This window comes from Danio aesculapii, chromosome 22 (assembly GCF_903798145.1).
Source record: "Danio aesculapii chromosome 22, fDanAes4.1, whole genome shotgun sequence".
NCBI classification, from domain to species: domain Eukaryota; kingdom Metazoa; phylum Chordata; class Actinopteri; order Cypriniformes; family Danionidae; genus Danio; species Danio aesculapii.
The window spans coordinates 8,146,522-8,167,856 of NC_079456.1; the positions used below are offsets into that span (position 1 = coordinate 8,146,522).

The window sequence follows — 21,335 nt, forward strand, 5'->3', positions numbered from 1 at the left end:
CTGTGCGCACTCTAAATATATGCGTATATAAACAGGCAAAACAAAATAAAATAAACAAAAGAAGCTAGGGTCGGGTGGGAATTTTGACATTTTTTTATTAAGCTAAGCGGGGCATCTCTGCAGTTGCAGAGGTGCAATGGCAGTCAATAACAGGTAAATACGCCTCCGCAGAAGCGTTTAAACTGCTGTGGCAGTGCTGGGGAATGTGTCAGTAGTGGTATGTTAAATAGAAGTGTGTGTGAGCTCAGGCAGAGCGTCGCTGCTGCAGCAGTGGTGCAGAGGGGAAATGAAGCTCAGCGGAGCTTCTCTGCTGTTGCAGAGATGCAGTGGAAGTCAATATTGGAAGTACGCTTCCAGAGGCGATTTAAATGCTGTGGCAGTCCTGGGGAGTGTGTCGGTAGTGAATGGCTAATAGAGATGTGTGTGAGCTCATGCAGAGCGTCACTGTTGCGGCAGTGGTGCAGAGGGAGAATAAGGCGCAGCGGAGCGTCTCTGCTGTTGCAGGGGTGCAGTGGTAGTCAGTATTGGAGCATTATGAGTGCTCCCGCAGGAATGTTAAATACTGTCAGTTGTAATATGTAGAGATGGCGTCTTGAGAGTTTAGTCTGAGTTTGTTGACTGCGTTGTGTGAGGCAGTTTGAAGTAGATGGTGGAAGAGCTTGTGGGCTGACGTTTTGCGGGAACTCGGGCACGCTATATGCGAGGCTGCGGCTAGATTCTCTGGGAGAGCGAGGCTCTGGCTGGACCTGTTGTTGTTGTTTGTTTGTTTTTCCGTATCGATAGGTTAAATTGTGCGATGCTGGAGCATTTTGTAGCGGGAAGCATTTTCCAAAACGAAGATGAGGAATGAAGTTTAGGCTGGATATTTATATTAAATTCGGAATGATTTGATTGGCTAGTTAGTGATTAGTGATAAGGATCAGCTGTAGTCAATCCTATCACGTGCTCCTCTCGAAATTAATTTGTGAAACTTCACAAAGTGAAAGTAAATATTTACTTCTATTAGTGCCGACATGTCAAACCTCACTGGTTGGTAGTGGTTCATTTGTAAACAAGTAATTTCCAGAACAAAACAAATAACAAAAACAAAGCAAATAAATACAGCTGTGATTGATGCAAACCCCAGACCTTCAGTTTTCCTAGAACATGAGGTCACTAAATGATGATAGAGCACCTAATCCTGGCTTCACACCAAATGCAGAATTAAAGAGCCCATATTATAGATGAAATAGGGTCATATTTAGGTTGTAAGGGTCTCCAACAACAGTCTAATATGCATGCAAGGTCAAACAACACTTTGATGGTCTTATAATATGCATTTATTTTTACCTAGTTATCCCAGCGACTCCCATATGAATCGTTCAGCGATTCATTTGTACCCAAACCCGTCCTCAGCGCGAAGCTAATCTGCGCTGATTGGACCAATGACAGGCTGCTGCGATTGGTCGACGACACTGACAGGCTTCAGGGCGAGACAGAGTGAAATGCCCAGCAGATTATCAACAATATAAAAGTAGTCACAGTGTACACACGCTTCATAGTGGATTTTGGCTGCCAGTGGGTGAATGTAAATACAGACGATGGACTAGAAAATACTGACGACTAACTATTTTATCAAGCAAAAAGTCCAAGAACTGGCGAGGATATGTCCTAGCAGTCTACTTGCTCTTTTTACACACACGCACACACAGGGCCGGCGCGTCCAGAATAGAGACGGCGCGGCGGCGACACCTCCCTCCCCCTCCGCGTCCTCAGTTACATCCGCGATTACAACCCTAAGATTTCAACTGCGACACCCCCTAAAGTCCTCACTTTACAAACGGGTCCCTTTGATCACCCTTTGCCTAGAGCTTTACCCTATTCAGAGACACGCACACACACACATCAACCTCCTAAGAGGAGACACTCACACAAACGACCGTCCTCAGAGGAGCCACACACACACACACATTACACACACACACATAGCTGACTATCCATAAACAAAGCGGCACGCGTCGCGTTTTCAACGTGGCTTTACACGCGATATGAGAATATAAAGAGTTAACCTGATACAGCACACGCGGTTACAAGTAACAAAACACAACTAAATGCATAATTTGCAAGCTAGAGTAAACGAGGCAACAATTTTAATCGCACGTACTTACACTGGTGAAATGGGGGAAGAAACTGATTCATGATCCACTGATCCTTGTTCTGACAGTCTTTACCGATCCTTCCTTTAACAAACTGATGAAGTCTTCTTTGTAAGCAGGTAGTTTCCAGAGGCTCTCGATCTGCTCAAGGCTAGGCTATATGCTAAGGTTTCATCTTTGGGTGAACTGTCAATAATCTCCATCTGCACAGCATGACTTCATTCTACCGGTGTCTGTGTGTGTCTCTGTGTGTGTGTGTGTGTGTGTGTGTGACTTTTTTCTGTTAGTGGGCGGAGCCGCAGGTTTCAAATCTCCCGGGCTTGCGCGTGCAACTACTTGTGTTTCGTGGCTGCGTCATCGTGAAACACCTAATAACTCGTTATCAAGACGACTCGTTTGAAGCACTATGAGTCGACTCTTTTATAGATCAATCAATAGTTTTAAACACTGTACACTTACAGATTTAAGCCTTAGCTGGATATTTTACTTCACTTAGAGCTGTGTGACACACTACATGGAAGGGCATTTTCAAAAAGCCATAATATGGGCTCTTTAAACAGACTGTTATGTAAGTTACATACAAAGTCAAGGCAAACGCAAATTGAGGTGAATTACAGAGTGCAGCAAAAGAGAAAAAAAACATCTTGTAAGTGAACAAGAGCAAGTGACGCAGAACTCATCATTTGGTGTGGAACCAGCATTAAATCATCATGACGATTCTGCATGGTCTCAACAGCTAAACGTAAACCTCTAAATGTCGGCAGGACCACAAACAGCCGTGCTCACTGTTTTACACTCACACTCATTCTCACACACATATGCAGGTAGTCAACAGACACAAGTTAATGCTGGGTCAAGTAAAATAATAATGGAATGCAAAAATCTTTTTGACATTAATTGACATGAAAAAGTGTTTCAAAGTGCATCTTTAAGAAAACAATTCCAAAATTTGTGTTTCTCTAAGCTTCAGCTGGTGCTCTTCTCATGTTCCCTTTATGTTCTCATGTTTAACTTGAAAGTTTAAAAGTAACAACCTTACACTGATTATAGGACTTCCCATGTTTAGTGTTCATCAATTTGTCTCAGTCTGATTATGTGATGTCTCACTGCTAGCGTTCATTGGTTGGTCATTGGACATCCTATTATTAGCGTTCACCTCTGTATGGATCGATGATGAGTCGTCATCCTGATTGACCTGCAAGAACAGAACACGCAAGAAACATCTTGTCAAAGACATGAACATGACTAAGGTTTTAAAATTGTATTATGACATTAAATTTGCTGTCACGTTTTCAGAACAATGATATACTGCATCTAACATGCTTGACGTGTGAAGAAGATATTATTGGTATTTATAATTACTCAAAATTAAGTTAAGCTTCGTGATTTCATACTACTTTTCAATTTAGTTTGTTTTGAGAGTTATGTTCTGCTTGGGTGTAAAAAATCAAAACTTCCTGATCCTATTCCAGCGCTCTATCAGCTTGAAAGGGTGAATTTGACTAAATAGGACATTCTGATCTGATTCAGGCCAACACGTTGTAACATTAACCTGACCAGAGGCGACGTGTGGAACAAACCAGATGGGACAGATGCTCACTGACTGCCCAACAACTGTTGACTTGATGTGTTTCAGTCTTAAGGATAGGCTGTGAGTTGGTCCTAGTGGTTTAGTTGTCCTCTTGACTACTCGTTTCACTGATTGAGGAGCTAGTTTAGTTTTAAATTGCTTTCTTAAATACTCGTGGGAAAAAAATGATTGGAGTCTCAAATTTAGTACTGCTGCCATTTATTTTACAGACTTTCACCTAAATCTGCAAGTTAGGAGATACTTTTAGACGTATGGTATGTTCACACCAGAAGCAGGTGAATCGTTAAGCTTGAGTGATTTTCATTGTAAGTCAATGCAAAGACACGATTAGACATCCTGTGGCACTATTTACACGAATGACGCGAAAGTGGGGATGTTCATAATAATCGATTAACCGAAAGGGTGCGTACTTAACCGATTAATGGTATTAGTTAAACAATTAAATAATATTATTTAATTTTTTTCTTTAAGCTTGGCTGTATAAATGTGCAATACATATTTGTTAACTCGCGGGACGGTAACACGAGTTATGGGTGTGTTTGAGCATAACATGTGTTAAACCAATTTCTTTAACTCTCTTTAAGAGTCAGTAGCATCGTGTTGGGTGCATTTGCTATTTACATGGTGGACATTGTAAGTGTTAAAACGGAGTGCTTCACTAGCGAGAAAACAATTAAATGGAGCATCTGCAGCTCTAGGATAAAAAAACGAACCTCCTCCATTCGGCCTCTTTACTTTCTCTTTACTCATTCAATTTCATGGAAAAGCAAACAGTGATGTACGCACTCCTCTGAATAAATCCATTAGTCTACATATTTCATCTTGGTTTTTTTTAAGCATAAAGATTCATTTCTAAACTATTTCTAAATTCAGTTGTAATTTCCAGCAAATTAATAAATGAGCAATAATAACCAAGTGTGATCAATAAACTGAGTTATATCCCACATTCTGTTCTTATGCCCCATATGGTGATGCATACCTCTCCAAAACCCAACAGGTGTACAAATCTAAACGTTTTTATTTAACCAAATATAAATATGCATATAATAAATAATACTGCTAATAATAATAACATTATACAAATGCAAATTGTCATGAATAAACTGAGCTTCCCGAGATCAGGCATGGAGGTAGGGGTTTTTATATTTATGTATAAAATAATAATTTGAATAACATTTTAATCCTTTATTTTTTCATGTAAAGATATTTGTTTATTGCTGTACATCCTGTGTATATTAAGCAATGTGTAACGGTTGCGCAATAAATCATGCCAAACATGTCTAGCGCCTTATTGCGCCGGGTGTATGATAGGGCCCTGAGTATACAACCAACAAACCAACCTTTTTTGTATTTGGAAAATTACAGTTATTAATAGTTCTATGAAATATAACATTTTAAATAGCCTACATAGTGTAAGGCTCTAGAATATCAGACCCTGAGAACTGTTATGGAATTTCATGAGATGCAATAAAACAAAAAAACTGTCTGATCTGAGAAGAAGATCAGGAAACTGGCTGTTCAACTGTTCTATTCAAATCAACCCGAGACAGTTGACAATAAGCTGGAAACACAGAGCTACATCTCACCAGGGGGATTGCGAGAAAGCTCACCCTTCTCCTTTCAACTCAAGCCCCCCTTCTCGACCTAAGTTCAGAGTACATTTTCACATAAAATGTCCAATATTTTAATATGGTGTATCTCGTAGCACTAGATTCATGTTTGGTATCATTTTAAATGTCTCTGTGTGATTGGTAAAGTGGTATTAATTACACTGCAATATTTCACTGGTATATAATGATTTGGTTTTTGGCTTTGATAAGATCTTTGCCAGATGCTCCCCCTCCTTACAGACGATTAACTCCTCAAATTCACCAGCCAAGGGTCTCTGTGACACTTTTATTGTATTGAATTTATGGCTGTTTGTTCTGAGTTGAATATTTAAATATGTTGAAATGTGGACAAATATCATCGGGGTCTTGTAGGTAAGACACCCCCGTTGCAGCATCTCTGAGACTTATGCTGCAACATACTTCTCAGGTCAGGTATACATTTCTAACTCTTCTTTGAGTTATGGATGTTGTATTTTACAGTCTCATCTCTGAATTGGCTTTCTGATTGTTTTATTTTGTAATTGGCATAATACAATTTTACCTGACAAATAAAATGTTAAGTTTTGATTCATTCTGAATTCTCCTGAAATCTTTTTATATCCAGTAGATTAAGTGGAGTCTTGCGCTACCTTAAATTAACATTTGACTGTACGAAGCAGTGTGGACCGACAGCATGGAGCTCTTTAATCATTCATTCATTTATTTTCTTTTCAGCTTAGTCCCTTTATTAATCTGGAGCGCCACAGCACAATGAACCGCTAACTTATCCAGCACGTTTTTACGCAGCAGATGCCCTTTTAGCCACAACCCATCTTTGGGAAACCTCCACACACACTCATTCACACTCGTACACTTCGGACAATTTAGCCTACATAATTCACCTGTACCGCAGGTCTTTGGAAACCGGGGGGAAACCCACGCGAACGCAGGGAGAACATGCAAACTCCACGCAGAAATGCCAACTGACCCAGCCGAGGCTCAAACCAGCGACCTTCTTGCTGTGAGGTGACAGCGCTACCTACTGCGCCACTGCATCGCCACTTTGATCATCTAATTGCTGAAATTAGCAACTTGTCTAGATATGGCTAAATCTACTACTTTTTAGGATAAGTAAGCAGTTGGCAACCAGACTATTTAAGTATTAGCTAACCCTACATCCTACTTCAGAGTGTCGACATACGGTCCGTGAAAAGACACGCAAACTCGGGGTTTGAAACCCTGAGGGGTGTTTAGGTTTCTAATGAACGTATAACGGAAGAGTAAGGCATCAGATATAAATCAAAACTCTAAATTAAGTCATAAATGATGAATGTGATCCGTGTCTACAATTAGAAATACAGTCAAAATTTTATGATCACCTAAAATCGAAGTCAGATTAAATTCAGAGCTAAAAAACGAATAGAAATAAATTCTAATAAATAACAGAATTCTTTTCAGAAGCACCAGTAAAAGCTTACATGCATTTAACCTTCGACCATGCTGTTAGTTTCATCATTGGGCTCATAGATGGACTTCTACAATATCCTAATCAAAAAATCTTGATTTAATGAAAAAATTCTTGATTTTTGCATAATGATAACTCTGCAGCAAACTGAGGCTTTCCTTTTACAGCTTATAAAACATGTATGTGAATGAATGCAATATCATATGTAAACAAAATTGTTATATGCTATAGTAGCCTATACTTTACAAAAAGTCAACATATCAGCTTTGTTTTCTAAGGTAATACCAGACGCTCAAGACATAATCTTATAAAATGACTTTTATTAAAAATGTTGACGGAGGTTTATGATATATTAATAACAGCAGAGCATGAAATAAATGCATATTATTTCCATGGTGCGATGGATTTGAGGTAACCTGCTATTTTTGTTAGACAGAAGAAAAAAACATGATTGGAAAAAACAGCCTATGCTGGTTCTTAAAAAGGATTCAGTCAGTGTTTTTGTCTTGTAATCTAAATTTAAATTAGTTAACGAGCGGCGTTTGTCAGTCGGCAAAATTAATGATTGAAGCGAATGACAGAGCAAATTGATCATTTCAGGTGTTTATGAACTTAACATGTGATTCGCGCAAATCGCTCAAGTTGAAAAAATCTGAACTTTGGCAAATATTCACGCAGCATTAACCAGTAAAAAGCTTGCGCTAGTAAGGGGCACGATCATGTCGTCACACATGTTGTTGGTGTCCTTAAGGGAAATCCTCCTGCCAACATGGCACAACACCTCATTAAACTGAGACCTGCTCAGTTGGAATCTCAGTTTGTCATAAAGGTGTAGCTTCTGGGGGAGTTTATGAACTCACAGAGCTGTGTGCACCTCTGAAGGATCTGATGGATCTAAACATGATGCAGAACGAATCTACACCATTTTCAGCCTTCCTAAAGCACATAAACCACAGCTAATTTAAAAAAAATCAGCCACATCAGCCATTTAGCAACGTTACTGGAGTCGCCCATGATGCAAATTTGCATCTATTTTGAAGTGAATTTCATGCCTGAATGAAGTGAATTTGATGTGGGAATGAAGCGTCTAATTACGCGCTAATAACTGTGTAAATGCCACATCAAGATGTTTTTTGAATACGGCTTCAGTTTCTTTTTTAATAAAGTGAAAATACCAAAAAAAAAAAAAAAAAAAAATATATATATATATATATATATATATATATATATATATATATATATATATATATATATATATATATATATATATATATATTTGAAAAGTTTTTTCAGAAGTGCTAGAAAAGACGTACATCCAGAACACCTTCATCCACATCATTGGATTTTGTGTTTGGGCCAGTGGGTGAACTTCTCTTCTGATCACGGAGCTCAATCATCTGTCTGATGACTGTTTAAACAAAAACCACATTAAGCACATTACTTATAAGAATTTATTTACAAAATGCATCTTAAATGTCATCTCACCATTCCTTCTTGCTTGAGGTTTGAAATAGTAAATCACAGAAGCAGCTGCAGCAAGAAACATAATAACAGCACATATTCCTGCCACAACAGCTGGAGGAAGACCTGATTCTGGAAATATAAAACACACATGGTCATTATTCCTTTTGTTCAATATTTACATCTTTTAACTCTGGTCATCACTTTGATATTGCTTTCATCAATGAATAACTCTATATGGTGTGGTCATATATCAGAATGCCAGGTTCACAAATACTGCAGTGCCATTCAGGTGAGCCTAATACTAATTATGCGTCTAATATAACAATATTGATAACTACATTCAAACATAAAGTGACGAGTATCCTGCACGGAGATCAGCGTCACCCTGCACTCTCAGAAATAAAGGTACGCAAGCCGTCACTGGGGTGGTACCTTTTCAAAAGGTACAAGTACCTACAAGGTCCATATTAATACCTCAAGGGTACATATTAGTACCTCAAAAGTACAAAAATTTTCCTCTTAAAATGTTTAGGTACTAATATTTACTTTTGAGGTACCAATATGAACCCTTTAAGTACAAATGTGTACCTTTTGAAAAGGTACCACCCCAGTGACAGCTTGCATACCTTTATTTCTGAGAGTTTGGCAACACATCAGGAGAACCTAGAGATCATCATTAAGGGCTAATCGGTCACGACTGATGCCAATAATAACCACACCACATAAAAGAGAGACTCAGAGACCCTGTAGGTGAGCCAAATCTCTATTACACTTATGCTCCAGTTTCTCACATGATACACTGTGACCACATGGACCTCAGAGAACGCACTGGTAAACGTGGTTCACACGGAGGTCACACCACGCACCTGAGAGCGTAACACTGCACTTTCCTCTTCACATACAATTCTGCCTTGTCGTGTGCTTCTTTGCCAACTCACAGTGGTGGAGAACGTGCGCAAAAATCCTGATAAATAGCACCGACAAGTGCAGAATCACTGTTCAAGCTGTTTGTATACACCACCATCTTGATTTCTCACTTCAGGTATCTGTTCATAGGCATGTTCTTCCTCAGGGAAAGATCAAAAACATCCTGAAACAACTTATGGAGGTCAGCATATGCCAGGGCAGTTGTATGAACACCTTGCTGACCGCCTGCAGATGGCCGAACAAGAAATCACTGCACTCCGTCTAACCGCTGCTCAAAACACACTGCTACCTGACCCTACCTGAACATCGGCCAGCCCTTCTGATGTCTGACAGTTGGAGAGACGGTGAGTCTCCTCCTCGTGATTCTATTCTTTAATGTGTTTCAGCAGGTCACAGGAGGGGGCTCTTTTGGTAAGGAGAGAAGGGAAAGAAGACAACCACCTGAAACACTGGTGGAGATGAGTCAGCCAGATAGAGGGTGAAGACGTTCATCCTACTTCTCATCCCTCCCACACTTTATAGTTCAGAATGGCCTGCTTTACTGTGTCGCCCAGCAGAGGGGGAGGAAAAACAGCTGCTTGTAGTCCTGAAGGCAGAGTCGATCCGGGAGGCTCATTCCCATCCCCAGGTCCCGTAGGAGCTCAAAATACCATAGAGCGGATCAGAGACTGTTTTCACTGACCTGGCCTGCAGGCTGAGGTAAAGAGTTTCTGTCAGGCGTGCCCGACATTTCAGCTAACATCATCCAGGAAACCTCCCCCAGTCCACTTATTCTGCTTAAGCTCCTGTTTGGATGCCAACCGAGAGGTTTCCTTTGTGTGGTCAAAGAGGCCTGATAGTAGTAGCCGGCAGCCCATTAACTGGTGATCGAGCATGTGCGGGAGATGAGGGAGAGGATCACCCAGGTCATGCTATTAGTGCAGGAGCACCAACAACTCTCATCAACAACACTACAACCAAGCAGCCCAACCACAAGTGTTCCAGTTGGGAAACAAAGTGATGGTCCTAGTCCACAACGCAGCTTGCAATTTCCTAGCAACTTGGCAAGGCTCTTACATCATTGAGGAAAGAGTTTGACCTGTAATCTATTGTGTCAAGCAACCAGGAAGAAGAGACACAGTCCAGATTTACCTTGTTAACCTCCTAAAAAGGGATTAGGATAACAGGACCAGTTGGCCACCCTTGCATTCAGTGTTGAGATACCAGTTGAGACACCAGACACGACTGGGATGAACATCTGGAGAGACTTAGGAGGGTGCAGTCTGATCTCCGCAGAGTTGGACTGACCACCAACCCCTGAAAACGTCACCTAGCCATGTCAGAAGCCAAGTACCTGGGCTTCTGGGTTGGAACAGGCTTGCTCCAGCCACAGGAACAAAAGATGACAGCCATGCAGATGACAAAGACCCAGGCACAAGCTGTCTTGGGGTTGGCAGGTTATTGTCGTTGTTTCATCCCCAGCTTTTGCTCTATAACTGCCCCTCTGACAGACCTGACCAAGAAGGGCTCACCTGTGAAAGTACGCTGGACAGATGAGACAAAAGAGGCAGTTAAGGGGGTCAAGGAGGCGCTCACATCAGAACCAGTTCCTGCTACAGACTGATGCCTCTGACAGGGGACTGGGGTCCATGATCTCCCAGGTACATGGAGACGAGCAGAATTCAGTCATTTACAACAGCCTTAAACTGACCCAGGCTGAGAGAAACTAAGCTGCAGTAGAGGAGTCCATTGGTGCCCAAACTTTTTCATATGAAGGGCCAAAAACCAAATATCATTGAGAGCCGTGGGCTGAAGGTAAATATACCAAACTATTTTACATTAAAGTCACCATGGGTAATTTCCTAATTTATTTAATAAAATAAGTAGAAAACATTACTTTGAATCATATTAACTAATGCAGTATAACTTTTTAAAATTATAATTGCAGTAAAAACATCATATTTATAACACAGTGGAGTTCAATGCTGAATACACTAGTCAAGCAGAATCTTGCCTTGATTTGCTCACCAAAGTCCTTTATCCTTTATCCTTAAAATCTGATTAGTTGACACCATTTTAATTGAGACGTTTAATTTCTGTTAGCTTTTTTTGTATCTTAACAATAAAACAAACAAATAAAATGTCACATTAAATTTAAAATGGCAATCTCTAAACCATCCCCATCATTCTCAGATGGGATAGAGGGCCAAGTTAAAGGTTACCATGGGCCAACTTTGGCCCACGGTGTCATGACACTGGCAAGATCTTTCTCTTTTCTCTCTCTCTCTCTCTTCCTGCTTGTCATTCTTGCAGCGTGCACTCAGCTGATCGCTATTACTGATCAGCGTGCACATGGCTTGCTGCACCTGTTACCGGTCTCCCTTTTCCACTTTCTAGTCGCTAGTGTGTCATGTCGCTATTTCAGGCTATCTTGCTACGTTATCTTGTCTTGATTCCTGTCATTGTCATGTTCTGATTCTGTTTTTCTCTCTGCCCAGTTGCTCGGTTACCTGTGATTTTTCTTTTTTATTTGGATTCATCCCGGCCAGCCACCTACCTTCGACTTCGCCTGTCTGATGCTGAGCTTGACTGTCCTTAGTTGTCCCATCTGTCTCCCGATCGATGCCCGCCTGCCTGACCTCTCTCACGCCTGCCAATTTGGACACTGGTTGCCTTGTTGCCTTTCGCTCTCGCTGAGCAATCACATCATTATCATTTGAGACATGAGCCTCGGCTCGTCGTTGTTTTGAACAGTTAATAAAATCCTTTGTTTTGACAGCAATTGCGCTTGGATCCTTCTCTCTGGGTGTGACACACAGGCCCTAGTTTGGGGATCTCTGCTCTACACCGACCATGTCCTGCTACAACTGATGGCTCGTGCCAAAGACACCAATGCCCACGACGTTAGGTGGTTGCTTGTTTTCCAGGACTTCAGTTTTGATGTGCGCCGCCGGCACAGCCAACAAGGCTGCTTACATTCAGTTCTGCCTTACAGTCAAAGTATATTAAATGATCAACATGCAATTTTAAAGTATATACTTTTTCGTTATTTACAACATCAGATTAGTTTTTTTAAATAGTTCATTATGTTTACTTTCATTCACTGTCTAACAGCATTTGATATTCCTTTCCTGTATAATTTAGACAACGTTAACGAGATTTTAGTGAGTGTATTTTAACTGAGCTTCTGATATGCCATAAAGGGCTATTTTATTATTTTGGTATTTATAAAAATAATAGTAATTTTTAGAGTGTACGAATATATATAAAACTATGCAAATGAATATGGAGAGTTGCAGCTTTTGTTTTAGCTTTACGGTTTGTGACTGACAAGAGTAAAAGTCTGAAAAATCAGTAGTATGCTTTAAATGCATGTTGTGACATTTTCAAGTCAATCCAGGTTGATTTTGACGAGTTTGTCAACCCTGTGGGAAAAAAAACCCTAAGTGCAAGATATTTATTGTAAGCCAAGGGGAACAAAAGACAGTAAAAAACACATATTAACAGATTAAGTTTTTCCCTTATCAGTAATGTGACAAATGTAAGATTAATTAAGTCAGAATTTTGAAATATAAATAAAATTAGTTTTTCTATAAATCCTTTTATTCTTTTCTAGCCATAAAAGGCAATTTCTTCTAGTTTTTATTTTTATTTTTGCAATTATGATGCACAAGCAATCTTGAATGTTTATAATCCTACTGTGTAGTATGGCAATATGGCTGTGTGTAGTGAGTGACCTGAACAGCCAAAGTGTGGTATTAGAAGACAAGAGGCTGTTCTGACAGCACTGGCTGAATAACTAATAAAGTTAAGTGTTGTTCAACCTCAGAAATAATTTTAGATTCATAATTTTAGGGAAACTGCAGATATGTACAGACTTTTTGCTGCACTGCTAATGATTGCTGTTAACATGAATGTGGGAAAAAATGTACACAGCAGGAGGAGTATGAGTGAACTCAAAATACATCAGCACAGAAAATTGATTGACTGATTTTTGAAAAATAACATGAAAATTTAAAATATAATTTTTTGTAAAGAAAAAGGCATCAAATAATAACACAACACTCACCAGTGACAATAAGAGTGAAGCTCCTGCTGATGTTGAATCTGCTGTAGATGATCTCTAGTTTATAGAGTCCAGCGTGTTCAGTTCTGCTGTTCATGATGCTCAGAGATCCAGTCTGATTATTCACCTTCAGTCCGTTTATGAATCGCTCGTTACACCGATCATCTGCACAGGTCTTACTAGGACCGTCAGTGACTTCAGATATGCTGATTTTGTTATAATACCACCTCATCAGTTCAGCTTCATTTGATTTGTTTTTTCCACCAGGATGTAAAGTGACAGATTCTCCCTCCTTCACTGTTTTTCTCTTCACTTCATCATGTTCCTCTGAAACACAAATCAACAGCACTGAGAAACACATCTCCAAATGTCACTGTTAAACTATCACTAAACACATTAATAATGAGATTCAATAATCAAGAGTTGCTGTTAAACACAACTCACCATCAACAGTGACACTGAATATCATTTCAGTTCTGATGTCACTGAAGATTTGTAGATAGTAGAGTCCAGAGTCTGTGTTACTGATGTTCATGATGGTCAGAGATCCAGTCTGATTGTCCAGCCTCAGTCTGTTTCTGAATCTCTCAGCATCTTCAATACACTGAACATCTGTACAGATAAAACTGAGATCTCCAGTGATTCCAGCAATATAAATGTACTGAAATTCCCATCTAATATGGTCATGTTGGTTCATTTTAACATCAGTGAGTAAAGTGAGTGAATCTCCCTCCATCACAAACACTGGCAGTCTTTTTATATAATCTTTGTACAAGCCTGAAGAAGAAATGAATCATTATTCAGGGACAAACATAATTATATAACATTACAGTGCTGAGTGTTTTATAGATTGCAACAACAATAAGGGCAGAGAAATAACTGCAAGACACACAGATCTCACTTGTCATTATGGATAAGAATACCAATGAGAACAAAGATGACTATATTCAGAAATGATCATCACTCAGTAATACTCACTAGAAACTGTAACACCAAAACTCTTCATGGTGTTGTGGATTATCAGCTGAAAGCATCCAGAGTCTGTGGTACTGATGTCCATGATGGTCAGAGATCCAGTCTGATGATCCAGCTTCAGTCTGTTTCTGAATCTCTCTTTACACTGATCATCTTCACAGATTTTACTCTGATCTCTAGTGATTTTAGCAATGGTAATGTTGTTAAAATGCCATTTAACATCTTCTTGGTATGTTTTAACACCCGTGTGTAGAGTGACTGAATCTCCCTCCATCACTGACACTGACTCTTCATCTGTACCAGCACAGAAAAAAAATCAAATGTTCGCATTATGCTATATCAGTAATATTATATTTTATTGCACAACAATTAGCTTATGCAGCTTTTTGCAAAAGAGAGAAAGAGAGAATAGGCAAAATAGTATTCAAATGAATCTTAATATGGGTAGATTGTGTGTTTACTTGCACGACTGGATGTTGGACTCATGAAATATAATTGCATTGGCCAAAACCAATTAGCTGAAGTCACACAAAAGTGACAGCCAACAGAGGATTCCGCTTGGTCTTAAAGCCTTTTTCGATTGGTTATTTTTACTATTTTTAATGGCATAGCAGTCAAAATAGGACAAATGAGCTCATGTATGAGACAAATTCTGGACATTTGTCAGTGAGGGGTGGGTCTTTCGAACCCATCGAACATCCCCTGGCTACAGGCCTGTAGTGAAATTACAGCTGTATTTAAAGAGGTGATGATTAAAGGTCATCAGACATGATGAGATGAGAATCTGTCATGAACACCAGAGCAAAACTATCAAAACTACCAAGAGAGAACTAAAATTCCACTGAACTAGACTTGTAGTTAAAGCTACACACTCCACTTTAACAGTAAATGTGTTTGTGAAGAAACTGTCTGTATGTGGATTAATATACAGGTGAAGATAAACACCTCTGGATGATCCAGTAAACACATCATCAACACATTAGAGTTCTTTTTATACATATTAACTCACCTTTAACAAAAACTGTGAAGATCTTTTCACTGATGCCACTGGTGCTGAAGATCTTTAGGTGATATACTTTACTATCAGTAAAACTGGTGTTGATGATGGTCAGAGATCCAGTCTGATGATCCAGCTTCAGTCTGTCCCTGAATCTCTCAGCATCTTCATCACACTGAACATCGGTACAGATGTTACTGAGATCTCTGCTGATCTGAGCAATACGGAAAAACCCGAAATACCATCTTATGCTGTAGTGTTCGTATGTTGTAGTCTCAGTGTGCAGAGTGAACGAACCTCCCTTCTTCACAGACACTTCCTTTTTATGTTCATCAAAGCAAAAGACATCTGAAGAAGAAAAGACTACAGGTTTAAACTTGAAGTGAAGGTTTTCGGTTTCAGCTCACCTGAATAGAGTTTAGGTTTAATAGAGTTAGGTTGACTCAACATGACAATAAAAAGCTTCATCAATCGAGTCTGATATTACGATTGACCAAAGCAATGACATGAGACAAATTTAATTCCTATCACTCTCATATTATAACAGAATAAAACTGGCAAAATGGAAGGTTATTGAACCTAAAGGCTATTCATTCTCATGCTATCCCATGGGCGTCAAATCTAAAATAATAATAAATAAATAAAAAATCTAAGGTGTATAAATTTTAAGGGGCAGAGTTACTGTTGATTTATTGATTTTATTGATTTTATTAATAATATTTACATTTACATTTAGTCATTTAGCAGACGCTTTTATCCAAAGCGACTTACAAATGAGAATAAGGAAGCAATTTACACAACTATAAGAGCAACAGTGAATAAGTGCTATATACAAGTTTCAGGTGTGTAAAGTCTAAGAAGCAAAGCATTAGTAATGTGTTTTTTTGAAAGAGTACAGTTAGTGGTATAGCCAGAGAGGCAGTTGCAGATTAGGAAGGAAAGTGGAGACTAAACAGTTGAGTTTTTAGTCGTTTCTTGAAGACAGCAAGTGACTCTGCTGTTCTGATGTAGTTAGGGAGTTCATTCCACCAACTGGGCAGATTGAATGCGAGAGTTCGGGAAAGTGATTTCTTCCCTCTTAGGGATGGAACCACGAGGCGACGTTCATTCGCAGAACGCAAGTTTCTGGAGGGCACATAAATCTGCAGAAGTGAGAGCAGATACGAAGGAGCAAAGCCAGAGGTCGCTTTGTAAGCAATCATCAGAGCTTTAAATTTGATGCGAGCAGCAACTGGCAGCCAGTGCAAACGGGATGAGTAGCGGAGTGACATGTGCTCTTTTGGGTTCATCAAAGACCACTCGTGCTACTGCGTTCTGAAGCAGCTGAAGAGGTTTGATAGAATTAGCTGGAAGCCCGGCTAGTAGAGAGTTGCAATAGTCCAGTTTGGAGAGAACAAAAGCTTGAACAATGAGTTGAGCTGTATGTTCAGATAGGAAGGGTCGGACCTTTCTGATGTTATAGAGTGCAAATCTGCAAGATCGAGCAGTTCTAGAAATGTGGTCAGAGAAGTTTAGTTGGTCATCAATCGTTACTCCAAGGCTTTTTACCATTTTGGATGCAGTAATGGTTGCCCCATCCATCTGGATTGAAAAGTTATGGTGTAGAGTCGGGTTGGCAGAAACTTCAAGCATTTCTGTTTTCGCAAGGTTAAGCTGAAGATGATGATCTTTCATCCAGTGTGAAATGTCTGACAGGCAGGCTGAAATGCGAGCTGGAACCGAGGGATCATCGGGGTGAAAAGAGAGGTATAGTTGGGTATTATCAGCATAGCAGTGGTAGGAAAATCCATGTTTCTGGATGACTGGTCCTAAAGATGCCGTGTAGATAGAGAAGAGAAGTGGCCCAAGAACAGAGCCCTGAGGTACCCCAGTGTTTAGATGCTGTAGGTTGGACACCTCTCCCCTCCACGACACCCTGAATGACCTGTCAGAGAGGTAAGAACTGAACCATTGAATAACAGTGCCTGCGACGCCCAGTGACTCCAGCGTAGATAGCAGGATCTGGTGGTTTACAGTGTCAAAAGCAGCTGATAAATCCAGCAAGATGAGGACAGATGATTTAGAGTCTGCTTTAGCCAGTCTGAGATCCTCCACGACCGAGAGCAGGGCAGTCTCAGTTGAGATGGCCTTTCTTAAAGCCAGATTGCTTGTTGTCAATGAGGTTAATTTGAGTAAGAAAGGCCAGGACCTGATTGAACACTACTTTCTCCAAAATCTTGGCCATGAATGGAAGCAGGGATACCGGTCGGTAGTTTTCAAGTAGTGTTTGATCCAGGTTGGGTTTCTTTAGCAGTGGGGTTACCCTAGCCTGCTTAAATGAAGTAGGGAATAGACCAGAGTCAAGAGATGTGTTAATTATGTGAGTCAGTGTTGGTATGACTGCAGGAGAAATGGCTTGCAAGAGATGAGAGGGAATGGGATCAAGCGGACAGGTGGTTGCATGGCTTGATAGCACGAGATTGGACACCTCAGACTCAGAGAGCTGGGAAAAAGAGGTGAGTGTGTGTGGTGTTGGTGGTGTATCTTGCGTGTTTGTTGTAGGTGCAGCAAATTGAGCACTGATTTTTGCAGTTTTGGTGCAAAAGAATAACATAGTTAAATAGAAACTGAGGCGTATAACTGCAAAAAGGTCCACTTTTTGAAAAAAAAAGAACCCCCCCTCTCACCAGGCTGGCTACGGGCCTGCATGCGCGCCAAAAAAGCAGGCTACTTTTGACACCCCTGATCTAGTCACATATTATTTACTGTCATCATGGCATCAATAAAATAAATTAGTTATTAGAAATGAGTTATTAAAACTATTACGATTAGAAATGTGTTGAAGAAACCTCTCTGTTAAACAGAAATTAGGGAAAAAAATAAACAGGGGGGCTAATAATTCAAGGGGCTAATAATTCTGACTTCAACTGTATATAAGACTATCTTACACCATTTTTAATGAAATGCTTTTGATGAAATGATGCATATACTGGTTGTGAATTAACACACAGGTAAACAGAAAAACACCTCTGAATGATTGAATTGTACAACACAATGACTGACCTGGAATGATGGAAACGGTGAAGAACTTTACACCGACTCTGCCGTTGCTGATCTCTACTTCACATTCTCCTTCATCTCTGAATCTGGTGTTCATGATGGTCAGAGATCCAGTCTGATGATCCAGCTTAAGTCTGTCTCTGAATCTCTCAGTGCCATTATCACACTGAACATCAGTACAGATTACACTGAGATCTCCTCTGATTTCAGCTGTATTAATCATATCATAATACCATATGATATAGGTTTGTTGATTTGTTTTGACACCAGAGTGACCGAATCTTCATAATCCACAAACACTTCTACATCTGAATCAACAGCAGACACACCTGAAGAAGAAAAGAGCACTTATTATATATATTTCTAGAAATTTCGCTCTCATTCTGACATAATAGTTAAAGCTTTAACTCTAAATGAGTTTGCGAAGTAATTATCTGTATATCACTGTATATACAGTGTGTGAATGAAAATAAAACACTTCTGGACGATACAGCAAACACATTAAATGTAGAAAACTCTCTTTAAACATAAAGACTCACCATCAACATCAACTTTGAAGATCTTTGCTTTGTTGATCAGTAGTTTATATAGTCCAGAGTCTGCAATGCTGATGTCCGTGATGGTCAGAGATCCAGTCTGATTGTCCAGCTTCAGTCTGTCTGTGAATCTATCATCACACTGAACATCGGCACAGATAACACCGAGATCTCCTCTGATTTGGGCTATATCAATTCTGTTATAATACCATCTCATCATATTTGGTTGATCTGTTTTTACACCAGTGTGTAGAGTGACTGAATCTCCCTCTTTCACTGACACTTGAATCAACAGCAGACACACCTGAAGAAGTAAAGAACAGCATATTAAGAGTTAAAAATATATTACACATCCAAAGCAACAGGAACACTTGATTAACTAATGTACAACAGACAGATATTTACTCTGTAAATTAAGACTTTTAAAACTTTTGACATTCGTAGACATTCAGTTTGATACTCTAAAAAATGTAATTAATTCAATTAATTTTATGACTGTAAATATACTCAGCAGTTTGTTTCAGATTTGACTAGCAAATTTCTCAGATAATTATTATATTTAAGGCTGGTTTTACATACAATCCGTTTCGTATTTCACAGAACAAACATTACTTAATAAAACGATTCACATGGAATAATACATACACTTAAGTTCATCAAAATAAACAAAGTACATTCAAGTTGATTATATTTAATTTATATTTAAATATAATATAATATAAAATATAATTTAAATTAAAATTTATATTTCCCTCTAATGAGCAAGGCATCAAACCGAACGTCTAATGTCAAATATTAAACCAAATGTACCACGTTACGTCACCATTTATTTTTGTCTTTGTATTTGTATGTATTTATATGTTTAGTTGCTGTACAAAGTTTTTAGCATTTACACAGAAACGTTTTAAACATGTATTTATTGATTTTGACTGCTTTTTTAATCGTTGACCAAGAAAGATACACAACGAACGACAATGGCAGAGCAAAATGCCGTTACAGACAATCAACTACAGATAAAACGGTTGAAGTTAGTGTGACGTTTATTTTGATCGTTATTCTGAAAAGGGCTGAATAAAGGTCTTACCATTCTCGTGTAGACACAGCAGCAAAATGAGGAAAACGAAGAAATGCTCCATTTTCTGAGTAAAAACGGAGTAGCAAGATGCAGATTTTATATCTATCGTCTTCTTCGGAGTGTAAAGCGATGAAATTATTTGAGACTGCTCCCACAGTCACAGAACGCAACACGTCATAACCTGAAAGCTCATTGCAAGTTTATTATTAATTTATCGCTTTTTTGTGTGTGAAATTTTACACCCATAAATGCACATTTTCAAAGAAACACACTTAGTTTTTATTTTCAGAAAGGACTTTAATATTTATATGTGAACTCTTTAAAAAACTCTAATTATATTATATACAATTATATTGCATACAAAACTCTTTCTTGGTGTAAATCATTTAAACTTGTTTAATTTGCTGGAATTTTATTTATGTAACCCTTTTTGTCTCTTTGTTCATACTGTATCTTTGTAATGTTCTTTCTTGAATAATATTAATTATAAAAACTAATTCTTTGTTAACCAAACATTCCCCATTTTGTGAATGTCTTCAAATTATATGTAAATCTTTAGAAACAACCACAAAACAAAAAAGCTCTGAAAACATTTAATTTCATGTAAATGTATTTATATATATATATATATATATATATATATATATATATATATATATATATATATATATATATATATATATATATATATATATATATATATTCGCTTTCAAAAACTATTTAAATATATAATACCTCTTGTTCTTGTGGCATTCAATTAATTTTAAAAACTGCTTCTTTGTTTACAAATGTAAATTTTCTTCATCATTACTCAATTTGCAGAATTTTCTTTGTGACTTAAATTGTTTACTTACTACAATACAAATTGTACTGTACTGTGGTCAGATGAATCATTATTTCAGGCATTCCAGACAGAAGAAGAAAAGCATAATCCAGACTGTACCAGCAACAACTCCTAAAGCCAGGGTCTGTCATGGAATGGGGTTGTCGTGTCAGTGCTGATGGCATCATTAATGCTGAACAGTACATAGAGACTTTGGAGCACAATATGCTGTATTTTTCTCCAGGGACGCCCATGAATATTTCAATAAGACAATGCAAAAGCACATTCTGCACACATTACAAAGTCCTGGCTGCGGAGGAAGAAGATACAGGTCCTTCACCGGCCTGCCTGCCTGCCTGACCTGTCTCCAATAGAGGATATGTGGTACATTTTAAAACGTAAAATGCAACAGCGAAGATGGGGAACCATTGCCCACCTTAAAACTTGTTTGCAGGAAGAATGCGACAAAATGACACCTGAAACACTTCATCACTTGGTGTTTTCAGTGCCTAAACGTCTTTTAGGTGTTGTAAAAGTAATGTCAACATTAGAAAGTGGTTAACGCTTTTACTGTTACTTTTTTTATGTGTTGCAAGAACCAAAATTGTAATATGTGTTTATATTAAAATAAAACTAACAAAAAATAAATAAAACATTAAATAATGTTTGTTATA

General features: G+C 38.7%; 1 protein-coding gene across 1 annotated transcript; it reads right to left on the bottom strand.

Annotated features, from left to right (window-relative positions):
* Positions 1 to 1,684: 1,684 nt before the first annotated feature.
* Positions 1,685 to 18,324, bottom strand: LOC130216619 (uncharacterized). The gene is made up of 8 exons (XM_056448510.1): positions 18,231 to 18,324; positions 15,201 to 15,536; positions 14,195 to 14,485; positions 13,661 to 13,993; positions 13,220 to 13,543; positions 8,266 to 8,373; positions 8,094 to 8,188; positions 1,685 to 3,330 (listed from the first exon to the last, which is right to left on the bottom strand). Exons 1-8 carry the CDS (start codon positions 18,322 to 18,324, stop codon positions 3,208 to 3,210), a joined length of 1,704 nt encoding a protein of 567 aa, XP_056304485.1. The 3' UTR covers positions 1,685 to 3,207.
* Positions 18,325 to 21,335: the final 3,011 nt, after the last annotated feature.